At 46.9% G+C, this 13649-nt stretch overlaps 1 protein-coding gene across 1 annotated transcript; it reads left to right on the top strand.

Annotated features, from left to right (window-relative positions):
- Positions 1–4622: 4622 nt before the first annotated feature.
- C29H1orf216 (chromosome 29 C1orf216 homolog) lies at positions 4623–11676 on the top strand. The gene is made up of 2 exons (XM_061562472.1): positions 4623–5107; positions 8520–11676. The coding sequence occupies exons 1-2, from the start codon at positions 5105–5107 to the stop codon at positions 10050–10052; spliced, it is 1536 nt and encodes a 511-aa protein (XP_061418456.1). The 5' UTR covers positions 4623–5104; the 3' UTR covers positions 10053–11676.
- Positions 11677–13649: the final 1973 nt, after the last annotated feature.

Below are 13649 nucleotides of genomic sequence, written 5' to 3'. Positions count from 1 at the left end.
ACCCAGTCGTGGATTAACAGAGCGCTCTAAATTATTACAGCCAACTAGAGTGATATCTGTCTGCTTATATGTCTGTCTATATGTCTCTGGTTCTGTGTTTTATCTCTCTCTCAAATTTAGCATTTTCAGGAAGAACGTAATCAACCAGGTAGGGTGTTGACTGCTATGTTATCCGACTCTCTGTTGTATTACATTACATTTCTAAGTATACTAGATTTGTGTTTCTATTTAATTTATACCTGATGATGATTGCTTGTGTTCAATCGAAACGTCGTATGCTAGTTTTTTATATATTATTTTCTCTTTATACGTGACTTTACCGAAACAACCAAAGAGTGTATACTCGAGCTTATTGTGAATTACACAGCATGGTAGCCAGTTTCCATCCGGTTGCAATCAAGGTACCGCACTGTTTGAATTTTAGACATGCATAATATGTTCGGGTGAGTGATCTTCTGTATAGTGATGTGTTGTCATTTACAAGCAAATATCTTAGCACCAAGGAAAAGTCCGTGTTACAAAATGGGCCAAAACTCGCCTTTAACAAAGAATCGTTGAGATAAAACTCATGCGTGGCGTTTGGTTTATAGATGTATGCGGATGATGCTCGTAGTGTCATCACGGCATTGGCTGAGCAACTCAGATGAGTCACGCACGAACGCAGGTGCAAATGCAGCGTGACCAGGAAGAGCAAGCCACCCCCTCGTTTGAAATGAGCGCCACACAAGTTCATTTATTAGGTATAGTCCTGTGAGTTATTCGGCTCTTGAATCGGGTGCAACAAACAAAAAACAAAAACATGAACAAAAAAACATCTTAAAGTGAATATGTCAATGTGTGCAAACAGAAAATCCAAGAAAAGACAGAAAAATATTGCAGAAAAAGCACCGTACACCAACACTGTGTGGAAAAATCCCAGTGGGATGCAAGTCAAACAACAACAACAACCACAAGACAACTTAGATTAAGGCCATCGGTCTAACTCTGTACTACAACAAACAAACATGGCCAAACCAAAAAACTTTTCGAAAATCACCAAAATAAAGCCATAAAAGCAATGAAACAGTAATCATACACATGGCACGACAGGCATCACACGGTCGAGGAGCAAGAAGAAGAAAAAGAAGGGCCGAGAGGAGGTGGGGGGGGGGGTTGATGTGGACACGGAGAGGTCAGCGATGGAGGAAACTCCATACGAGACAGAGAGTACGAGGCGATCTTGGAGTCGAACCTGGACATCAGGTTGTCACGTGTCAAACGGTTGCGATGTCTGGCGGAAGGTAGCAGTGACGAACAGCAGTGGGTATCACCGCCCTCGGCTTAAAATTAATGAATTTTAATTTAATTTCTTTACCTACGTGACTTTACCGAAAAAACTAAGAGTACGAATCCTTGCAAGTCACGAAAGCTTCAAATCTAGAAATGATCTATTGACCTTCATTTGTGTTGTGTGAACCGAGTCATTAATTGTATTTGTGTTTACCAGGTGAGAACAGGATGAGCCGAGGGGGCGATGATTGCTGCTGTGTGTGTATGATCTCAATTTAGGAATCTGAATCGATATAAATGTGGAGACTGACGCTAGAACACAATGGTCTACTCTTGCGAATTACGTCAGGTGGTTTAAGTTTGTGCTGTTCTATAATACCAGCGACTTGATGAAATGTTGCTTTATTTGGAAGAATAAAAGTCCAATGTTAGATTCACCACACTCCAGTAGCAGTGGGCGCTAAACGCTTTGTCTGTGTTATAGGGTTCTGGAATAGCTCAGTTTGTAAAGTCAAAACGTCCCCCGTGAGATCAAGGGCCCAATGGATGAAGTGTGTGTGTGGGTGTTTGGTCATCTCCTGGCAACCTTGCAGCCCAGCAGTTTCACCACCAACCCGCGTGACACTGCAGCACCACCGCTGCCCGCTGCCGCAGCCTGCAGCGCCTGGTGACGCGGGTATGGAGCATAGCGGGTGCATGAGGGTGCGGACTTGCCCCAACAGGTTGATAGAGGCTGCATGGGGGGTCTTTGTATTTATGGAGTGGGTGAGCGGTAGTGCAGCGGTTAGTGCACTGCTCTACGAAGCCGGCCACCAGAGTTTGATTCCCGCTCACGGCCAGCATCGGTGGTAAATAAATTAACTGGGTATTTGGTCTCCCCTAGGTTGACTCAGCCTTGAAATGAGTACAGTACTTTGTGCGGTATGAAAAACATCAGCAATGGGGAGACAAAGACAGTCGGGCATGGTGTTGGCTAGCCACACTTCATAAGTACTCACTAACAGCACTTGTATTTTAAAGCCACTGGAGCTATATGTACTTTTAAATCTAAATTTAAAACTAATTTCTTTAAAACAGCTTTTTGTGTTTAGTTTGTTGTCCTTCCCCCGCAACTTCGATTAGCATGGTTGGCTACGTACGGTGCCAAGGAAGTTGAACATACATACACATACTTACCCAAGCAGTCTGTTAAAAGCTACACAGAGGATCTTTGTTTCAGCAGTGGCTTAGCCAGTCAACCCATGACACCTGGGGTTGGCCCGTGACCTCCAGTCAGCAGAGAGCCTTTTGCACTTTCGTGGTGAATGGCCGCTGTTTTTATTTGTGCGTGTATTTATGTACAGCGTGTGATTGTGTTTTACACCGTTTTCAGTGCCGGATTAAGCTAGTGCGGGGCCTGTAGCATATGTCAAAAAGAGTCCCTAAATAAATAAAAAGCACATAAATATTAAACACATATATTTTTAACTTGCAAAGTAAAGTAATTGTATTTTTGCATTTGCTATATAGTTAGATAATACGGCAAATCGCTAACCTTAAACAACTAGTCGTTCATAAAAGTTGAAGGCAGTCGAGTACTATAGTAATAGAGCAAGTGCAGAATCACTGAAACGGAATTGATAGCTTGAAAGCATTTGGCGTGGGGCCCGTAGCATATGCAGCTACTTTTGCTACGAGGATAATCCGGCACTGACCGTTGCTGCCCAAATGCCCAAAACGCCAAATGACCAACAAATCCAGTGGCGGATAAGAGTTAACACGTGACATGAATTGAGCAAGGATTTTGTCATAAGAGCCGAGGGAAACAGACGATGGGAGAGAATTCCAAAGTGGACCAGTGCGAGGAAAGACTCAGAAAGAGAAACGTTGTGAATTGTGGTGTGGTCAGTGAGTGAATGAGTGAGTTTGTGAATGAGTTTGTTGAGTGGGTATGTGTGTGAGTGAGCCGGTGAGTGACTGCGTGGATGTGTACGTGAGTGGGTGATTGGGTGTGTGGTGAGCGGAAGTGTAGTGGTTAGCGTGCTGCGCAACGAACCAGTCGTGGTCCTCCCCTAGGTCGACTCAGCCTCAAACGACTAGCTGCTACAGTGTGTAAAATCGTCGCCACGAGGGAGACAAAGACGGTCGAGCGTGGTATTGGCCACCCACCCCCTAGTGTGACGTGCAGGCCTTCAATAGGTGCTGCTCAGCTAACAGCACTTGCCCCAACAGTCTGTTAAGGCTATACGGGTGATATTGGTCTTTGTGTGTCCTGTATAGTTGAGTGTATAGGTGAGTGTGAGTGTATTATTGTGACCTGCAGTGTGAGTGGTTGGACACAGTGCATGACAGACCGAGTCCTCAACATGGGTGGAGGAATGAGTGAGTGAAATTCACGGGAAAATTAACCATAGCAATAGCGACAGAAAAGGGATGAGAAGGCTACTGACAGAGTGACTGGCACCTGGGTCTGTTCGACGACCTCAAGCCAGCGGGACTTTGACACTTCACCTGGCCTCAAAGTGAACCTAGCATGGCACACTCGCCTTGGTGACATCACCGCCACTTTGTGGTGAACGGTGGTTGTTGTCAATCAGTCAGATGCATCACGTGAGCTGTCATGTGCACAGCAGTGTTTGTGTGAAGGGAGATTACGATTGATGATGAGCAACACTGACTGATAACAGAATAATACACAGGGTAGTCTAGTCTGACGTTCCGTGCAATGTGCCTCTTTGCGGAGAGAGAGAAGCAGTCGTAGTGGATGACACTGGCACTGCTAACGACGTCACCATGAATAAATGATTTCGTGTGTAACGCTCAGCCTTGCGATTGCAACTCTATGGGTGCGCATAGCTCTAAGGGGCCGTCCATAAATGACGTCACCCACCTAGCGGGGGGGGGCGTGTCAGACATTTGTGACGATGTGTGACGAGGGGAGAGGGGGGCGTTTGAGAAACGTGACGTCACCTCAAAATGCGCAACTTTAAATAAATATAGACAACACGTTCTACTTAATTAAATAGACTTTTTAATAAATGTTTTCTCCTACAACATCAGAGTGCAGCGCCACATTAAATACGCACTACAATGACAATAGTTTAAAGCGATTTGAAGCATGTTTTAGTTTCAAAATGGAAATATGGTTTGGGGGGGGGGGAAGAGCTTTGTGACGTCATATTTGAGGGGGGGGTCTGACGTTTTGTGACGCCGTGTGACGATGGGAGGGGGGGTCAAAAATCGTCCAAAATCGCGTGACGTCATTTATGGACGGCCCCCAATCAGTGTCCACCAGCCCCGCCTCCTTCCCCCGTCCTCCCTCCGCCCCGCCAGCCGCTTTGCTCCGCGCAGCCGCCGTCAGCAGACGACGTCACGACAGCATCACGCAACATCACATCTCCCCTCGTCTCTGTGAGCATCATCACCATCATCATCACATCTCCCCTCGTCTCTGTGGGCAACACCATCATCACATCCCCCTCGTCTCTATGAGCAAAATCATTCACATCTCCCCTCGTCTCCGTGGGCAAAATCATCGTCACATCTCCTCTCGTCTCTCTGAGCAAAATCACCATCATCATCACAGCCCCCTCGCTCTGTGAGCAAAATCATCATCACCATCATCACCATCATCACATCTCCCCTCGTCTCTATGAGCAACACCATCATCACCATCACCACATCTCCCTCGTCTCTCTGATCAACACCATCATCACCATCACCACATCCCCTTCGTCTCTGTGAGAAACACCATCATCACCATCACCACATCCCCCTGGTCGCAGCGCGCCTCGCTGTCATCCCACCCCGCGGCGCAAGAGCGCGAGATCAACGCCTCTTCTGCTGCTGCTGCACGATGGTAACGAGATGATGCGCAGGGCTGCGACAGCATCTACGTGCGTGCGTGTGTGTCTTTGCGTGTCTGTGTGTCTTCGTCTTTGCGCGTGTGTCTTTGCGTGCGTGTGTGTGTCTGTGTGTGTGTGTGTCTTTGCGCGTGTGTGTGTGTCTGTGTGTGTGTCTTTGCGCGTGTGTGTGTGTGTGTATTTGCGCGCGTGTGTGTGTCTTTGCGCGTGTGTGTGTCTTTGCGCGTGTGTGTGTGTGTCTTTGCGCGTGTGTGCGTGTGTGTCTTTGCGCGTGTGTATCTTTGTCTTTGTGTGTCTGTCTCCCATGGAGGAGGCTCGTGAATGACGCTCCTGGGCAGCTGGAGGCAGTCACCGTCCAACAACAACAAAATGGCAGAGGAGCCACGCTCACAACAACGATCAGAGTGCCGGGTGGCTAAATCCGAGAGAATTGGCACAGTGGGGAGCACAGGTGGTGCATCTGCCAGCCATCTCAGTCAGTCAACCAATGGCACCACCTGGGTCTGTTCCGTGACCTCTCCCCAGCGAGCCTTCGACCCTTCACGTGGTCTCAGAGTGCACCTGGCCTGGCACAAGCGCCGTGCTGACGTCACCACTACTTCGTGGCGGATAACGGCCGTTGTGTCTTCCAATGTATGTGAGTGGGGAGCGGTGGCACATTAGTTAGCGCGCTGTGCTCCGAACCCCGGTGGACCGAGTTCGATTCCCGTTAGTGACCAATAACAGTGACGAATATCTAAATCGGTAAACTCAGCGTTAACGTAGGTGCTCATATAGTGTGTAAATATCAGCTGTGCTGGCCACCCACCACCCTTTCTGTACCGTGTCGGCCTTCAGCCCGTATGGGCTATAGGCGGGATCTGTATCTCTTTTTAAATCCTTTATATTAAGTTCGCTTGCTTGCTTAGGACCGTGCAAATATTTCGGTCGTTTTTTAACCCACTTCCCGTGATCCAATCGAGCTGATATTTTCCACCCAGACTCGTTGTGCGTGACAATTAATGTTCGTGAAATTTTTTTTCCTAAATTTTACACTTTTTAGGACAAAAATATTATATTTAATTACCAATTGCTTCATGGTGCAATGCAATCATCTGACCCATAGGTGGCAGCCATCTCAAGCCAGGGGACTCTAGCCGCCACGCATATAAAGGATTTATAGTGAAAAACTTTGTTTTTACGGGTTATACTTATTGTGTGTCAGACCACACAGTGCACGACACTCCCAACTAACCCTGATTTTCTTCCCATCCATTGCTGTCTAACGAACATAGGTCCGCTCAGCCTTAAATGCCTTCCGTGAAGACAAAGGCGGCCGGGCGTGGTGCTGCCTAAACCGCTCCCTGGTGTGTCGCGCGGGGCTTAATAGGCGCTCGCTAACAGCGCTTGCCCCAGCAGCGTGGCCTGGATGCACGGGGGGGGGGGGGGGGGGTGTGAGATGTCATGATGGTGCAGAGCGCGGTGCATTGATGTGCACACGTGCAGTGTGTGTGCACATTATGCACATTATGCATGTGCGTGTATGCTCTTGTATGCGAGGAAGTACGCGTGTATGTAATATAGTGTTAGTATTTGCTGCAATTGTGAATGTATGTGTGTGTATGTATGCTGTAGTTACTAGTCGTGTAATGTATGTCCGTTTGTATATTATGTAGCACGGTGTGTGTTCATGCATCACACTGTTAATGTGGTTATACATGTGTATACGCAGTGTGAGTAGATTTAAGGTTATATTTCTGAAGAGGAAATGCAGTCTTGATTTGAAGCCGACTTCAGCATTTTCTTGCCGTGGTTGTCCCACCTGATGAAGAACGCTTGTGTTGCGATCGAAACGTCGTGATTTGTTTAATTTTACTTCTACCTACGTGACTTTACCGAAAGAACCAAAGAGTTAGGAAATACTGTGTCCGCTATTGGCTGAACGACTCGCCAGAGACTGTTTTTGGAATCTCTGGTTGAAAGATCAAGTTTCAAGTTTCATTTATTTGGTATAGCCCTGTGAGCCATGCGGCTCTTAAGTCGGGTGCAACCGCAACAAACAAAATATGAACACAGAGCATCTTAAAGCGACGACGCGTAACAGAAACATCCTGGAATAAACCAGCAAATATTCAAAAATATATATTAAAACGCTGTCTGCAAAAATCCCAATGTGGTGCAAGTCAACAATAAAAACCATAAGACAATTTAGACACATCCAACACTGCTCCGTCAGTCTAGGATTGCATGGTCCAAGGGAAGATATTTAATATTCCAGTCTCATGTGTCTTCATAGATAAGTTTTAGAAGACGTAAACATGCTTTTTACACCTATCATCATCATTATCTCGAGCCACACAATTGTCAACACAGTATCATCGTTATCATCAAAGCCACCACTATCATTATCTCCATTCATCATCTCAAATATCAGCACCGCCATCTCCATTCTCATCCACCAACACTACTCTCATCATCATCACTACGATGTTTCCATTTTTATCTTCACCACTATCATAATCATCTCCATTCTCATCACCATCAACACTATTCTGACCACACAATAACCATCATCTATATAGCCATCGTCATCATTAGTATCACGATCCTCAACAGCATTATCGTCACCATCATCATAGCCACCGTCGGAAGGAACCCTTTGCACCGTCGCTTGTAGATACGATGCCCCACGTTCATTAACATTAGAGCGCCACGTTTCCAGCTGTCAACAAATTATGGAATATATTTACAAAGGCGAGCTTGAACTTATTAGAGAATCGGCACATCATCCCTCTGGCATGAATAAAATAGGCACCACTTTGTGTATAAGTCAGCGGTTGTCCTATGGATAGACTGACCCCGCCATATAAATGGGGAATTTCCACCGCTGGCTCAAGGCTGTATACAGCATATGAGCACCATTGGCTCAATGCTCATTTGAACAGCCAATCCCATTTGCCGAATAAACAATATTATCACGTTGACGATTCCTCCATGCAGAAATAAACATTGCCCGTTTGTGATAATTGTTTTTTTACCCTTCTATCTGGCAACAAAACTGACACCTTTTTTACAAGGAGTCATGTTTGCATAGACCACAATACCTGCAGCCATAATGCAAAAAAAAACATAACTGATAATATATGCACTGTCCTTGAAGTTGATTGGTCCACACCCGATACAGCTTTCCTTAGAGCCTAGTCTCGGGTGTGGACCAATCAACTTCAAGGACAGTGCATATATTATCAGAGTTATGTTTTTTTTTTGCATTATGACTGCAGGTATTGTGGTCTATGCAAACATGACTCCTTGTAAAAAAGGTGTCAGTTTTGTTGCCAGATAGAAGGGTAAAAAAACAATTATATTTTTTACTGGCAAATGAGGTTCCAATGGTGATTGCCCGTTTGTGTTATTTTTTTGTGTTATAAGGACAGTGAAGCCAACGACTTGAAGGCGGCGGCAGGACACGTGTCTGCACAGGATGACGACCGCGAGGGACAGGACAGCAACTGCAACTACAACTACGTGCCCTCGTCACAGTGCGACGCCAACTCCAACAACCACAACATCTACGTGGGCCTCGCGAATTACCATAACGTGAAGGCGAACATCAACAAAGAGAAGCACATGGCTCAGTACTCTCAAATTTCAAGCGAGAATGTGTCACGTGGTCAGAGCACTCACAATGTGGGCAAGATTTTGGACCTAACCAATGCACGTTGCTTTGTGCCGGACAATGGCTTTGGAGATGTTGATAATAGTGATGATGATGATGATGCAAATGATAACATTAAGCGGGGCACCACCCTGCCAGGAATTGCCCCACAACTCGAATCGCTTCGTGGATGCCAAACAGCCTTCGCCGAGGTTTTGAACAGCGAATTAAATCATTCCTTTGATGCGAAATTAAAGGAAACAAACACATACGACGTCGACAAAATGAAACACACCCCGAAAGGACATTCACAAGCTTCCATGTTAATTCTTGATTCCGTGGAGTCTCATGGCTCGTTGGAAATTCCAAAAAGCAAAGAGAAAAACTCTGTTACCAGGGATTTCATAAAAGATTCAAAGGAAGTGAACGTGAATTCAGAAAATGAAGATGGAAGAAATGAAATGGATAAGGAAGCGAGTACACAGGCCTCGATATGTTTGGATTCTAAGGACTTGTACACAGCACGTGGGGAAGATTCTCAATCCTGTTTTGAAAAGACAGATTCCAAAACTGATTGCAAAAATTTGCATGGACAGAGTCCCGGCTCTGAGTTTGTTGGGGCGAGAGAAGGGAAATTTTCTACATTCAGTGACGGGCAATCTGAACACGGTTCACAAGACCTCAACTCTGTAAACATTAAAGAGCATGAACGTAATTCTTCACAAGGCTTTCTCGCTGGCGACGTGGCAGCGGATGATAAAAACCTCACTAAGTTAAACGATGTAAACTCTTTAAAAAATGTTTTCAATCCCAAAAACGACATTTCGAACGCCAAAGCTGACAGTTGCACCTATGTTGAACGTCCGCATGACAATTTCATTCAAATTTCAGACAGAGATTCTGCGGATCCCCAGCGCTCCCCACCACCACCACCACGCACCGGCAGCTTCCCCTCTACCGCGGTGCCGCTAGACGGCGGAGAAGGCGGCGATCGCTCCGGCGTCTTCCCCTCGCCGTCGCGTGCCACTGCCCGGGAGAGTTCCGCACCGCGCCGCGACCCCGAGGCGCTGAGACGGGCCCGGGACGCCTGCGCCGAGCACAGGCAGCTGAGGGAGGAGAGCAGAGCGCGCATGCGGGCCCACCTCATCATGTACCGCCGACTCATGCTGCTGCGTCTTATCCGCGCGCTGCGCCTCAAGACCCTCGAGCAACAGAGCCGGCTCCAGTGCTGCTACGACGTGATCCTTGACACGCGCAAGGAAGTCCTCAAAGCTGGCGTGATTGACCAGTGTCAAGCCTCCGTGTGACGCTGTGCCCGTGCGGGCCCAGAAGCAATTATCTGTCGCCTACTGTTAATGGGGAGGGAAATGGTTATCGTGCTGTGATGTTGTCTTGTTGACAGATTTTCATCATAACGTCAGTGTTATCAATGTTGCCACTAACTTTTCCCGAATGCGACGTGGAGCTCGTGTCCGTAATGCAGTCTCTTGCTGTGACTCCCCCCCCCCCCCCCTCTGTGCAGTAGAAGATCGCTACTCATTCACACTCTCTACAAGGCTGAAAGGGCGTCCTCCCCCCCCCCCCCCAAGAATAAGCTACTTGCTACTCATTCACACTCTCTACAAGGCTGAAAGGGCATCCTCCCCCCCCCCCCAAGAATAAGCTACTTGCTACTCATTCACACTCTCTACAAGGCTGAAAGGGCGTCCTTCCCCCCCAAGAATAAGCTACTTGCTATCATTCACACTCTCTACAAGGCTGAAAGGGCGTCCTCCCCCCCCAAGAATAAGCTACTTGCTATCATTCACACTCTCTACAAGGCTGAAAGGGCATCCTCCCCCCCCCCCCCCAAGAATAACCTACTTGGTGCGGGACACACAAACAACAAATATTGCAGCTCAAAAAAGCATGTCCTCGCTTCAGTCTGCGCTCCAAGATCACCTACGCGTATTCATGGGACGAGACGGAAAATGACACGTGGTGCATGTGACAAACTAAACAAGAGAGTGAAAACAATCCACAAGTGTGTATTTTTAGATACTCTAATTAAGCTCGTGATAGCGTGTCCTGCAGGCTGACGAGCAAAACTGTAGTAGCCGACTCTATTGTGATCCTGGAGCACGGTGTATAGACCAATTTCCTGTCTTTGTTACATTAGCCACAATTGTGTTCTAGTATTAGTGTCGTTATTTTAAATACGTATAGCAAATATGTGCACAGTCTGATAAGTGGCTATATTTAAGTCGATGTTTGTGGCATGCTAGTTAAAGAGAAAATGAAACATTTACCAATACATTATATGGATTATTTACTTCTGTACTAAACCGACGAAACCCCCGGGAGAATGTGGACTGGATTTTAATGGTGCAGTGAACAAAAAATACAGCCCGTCCTCCTATAACGAGGTAGTTGCGTTCCTGAAGAACACCGCGTTATGGAAAAATCACGTTATAATAAATAATGTATAATGTAGGATAAAGCACAGTCCGCAATAACACGTGAGATGCGTACGCAGGCTGAACAAAGACTGAGGCGCGTGGGTAGCATCTAGAAGCATCCAGCAGCATCCCAATGCCTCGTGCGATGCTACGCCGAGGCAGCCGTACAACCGCTCATTCCTACTCGGGCGATGTAATTCCGTTCACTTAATTCGCATCCGAGTTGTACAAAAATGTGTTCCCTCATAAGTTAATCGCGTTATATTCAATTCGCGTTATGAACACAACACGCCATTATAGAACGGATTGTAATGAACGCATTCCTGCGGAGGGAGCTGGTAGGAACGTTGGGTTCCTCGGTCAATGGCCAGGGTCAACGGCGGCGTGGTGTATTCCGCAAATATGGCCGACTGTGAGGGCGGGCACAAGCCGGCGTGAGTAGGTTAAACGTTGAGTTTTATAAGGGCACCACGGGGTGACCAGCCCCTTACCACCCAGCCCCACCCCTCCCACCCCCCACCCAACCCCACCCTTCCCACCCAGCCCCTCCCCAACCAGCCCCACCCCTCCCACCCCCCACCCAACCCCACCCTTCCCACCCAGCCCCTCCCCACCCAGCCCCTCCCCACCCTTCCTTCCCCTCCCAGCCCCTCCCCACCCAGCCCCTCCCTGCACGACGGACGGACGGACACAATAATCCCCTGTGGGCTGGTGTAACCAGGAGGTTCCTACCAGTAAAATGAATTTCATAGGCAGGTGACACGGCCCAGCGGCAACGCGATCGTTACTTTGTTGCAGAGGTTTGGGGTTCATATCCTGCGGCCGACCTGGTTATCACTGCAGGTGTAATAACCCTAACAATTCCACCTGCCCTCTGCCTCGCAGAGGACGTTCAAAATCCCCTGATGTAATTCCCAAGAGTCGGCCATCGTGTGGCAGAGTCAGGGTCCACATTTTCCAATTTCGATTGCGCAGATCGATCAATTTGGCAAACGATCAAACAAAGAGACGGTCACGGCATCGCACGCTTTCAGATGTGCTTCTGCGGCCGTCTGGAACGCTCTTCCTTCCTCTATAAGGAGCTATACACTTTTAAATATATGTTGAAAACTCGTTTCTTTAGAACTGCTTTTTGTGTTTAGTTTGTTGTCGTCGTCGTCCCCCCCCCACACACCTCCGATTAGCACGGTTGGCTACGTATGGTGTGAAAGAAGTTCAACATATATCGCAGGAAAACCATCACCACCTACTGGCAGATTAATGACCCAAGTCACTCTTGCAAATTAGACTATCCTGGTCGCGTGAGGACTCACCTGGTAAACCAAAAAACTGAAACGAAAAAAATTTCTAGATTCTAGAATTTTTTTTTCGTTTCAGTTTTTTCATTCTAGAAAAAATTATCCCAACGTTGGCCCAACGTCCCATGTCTACTGAGTTACGATACCCCTCCTGTACCTATGGGGGCCGTCCATAAATGACGTCACGCACCTGGGCGGGGGGGGGTCAAACATTTGTGACGATGTGTGACGAGGTGGGGGTTGAGAAATGTGACGTCACGTAAAAATGCGCAACTTTAAATAAATATAGACGACACGTTCTACTTAATTAAATCGACTTTTTAATAAATGTTTTCTTCTATAACATCAGAGTTCAGCGCCACATTAAATACGCACTACAATGACAATAGTTTAAAGCGATTTGAAGCATGTTTAAAAAAAATTGGGGGGGGGGGCAGAGCTTTGTGACGTCATATATGAGGGGGGGGTCTGACTTTTTGTGACGCCGTGTGACGAGGAGGGGGGGGGGGATAAAAAATTGTCCAAAATCGCGTGACGTCATTTTTGGACGGCCCCATGATGCACGAGGACCCATAAGCCGGCGTGATACGTTTGCCATGTGCACGATTCGGCATTGGAGAACTGAGGGCATGAGTTGATAAGGAATGTTGTATGAGGGAACAAAACACATTTCACATTATTGTTGAACCCAGCAACGTTTGTACGTGGGCTGAATTCAAACGTGGCACAAGGATTGACAATTTCGATTTAAAGCTTCTTTCGTGACTGCAGGGATTCATCTTCTTGGTTCTTTCGGTAAAGTCACGTAGAATGGAAATAATAAAATAATAAAAATAAAACATAATAAAATAATTCTCACGACGTTTCGGCCACAACGCAAGCAGCCGTCATCAGGTGGAGAACAGGTCTGTCGAGAAGACAGTCTGTTTTATTTTTATTATTTAATTATTTCCATTCTACGTGACTTTACCAAAAGAACCAAGAAGAAAAAAAGGATTGGCAATGTAAATCTTGGATCCCTCGGCAAATTGAGGGGCAAATATCTCGCCTGGTTTTGAGTCTCAGCCCACGTGGGTTTACGTTTGGAGGTTTTTTTGCAAGGGCATCAAATTCAAACTTGACATCAGATTTTAAGCAACAACAAAAACCTAATACTTGAGATTTTTTG

The sequence above is a fragment of the Lethenteron reissneri genome, chromosome 29 (genome assembly GCF_015708825.2).
Source record: "Lethenteron reissneri isolate LAM-NWPU_2019-01 chromosome 29, ASM1570882v1, whole genome shotgun sequence".
Taxonomy (NCBI): domain Eukaryota; kingdom Metazoa; phylum Chordata; class Hyperoartia; order Petromyzontiformes; family Petromyzontidae; genus Lethenteron; species Lethenteron reissneri.
The sequence above is the reverse complement of the archived record's forward strand: the minus strand, read 5'-3'. Positions and strand labels throughout refer to the sequence as shown.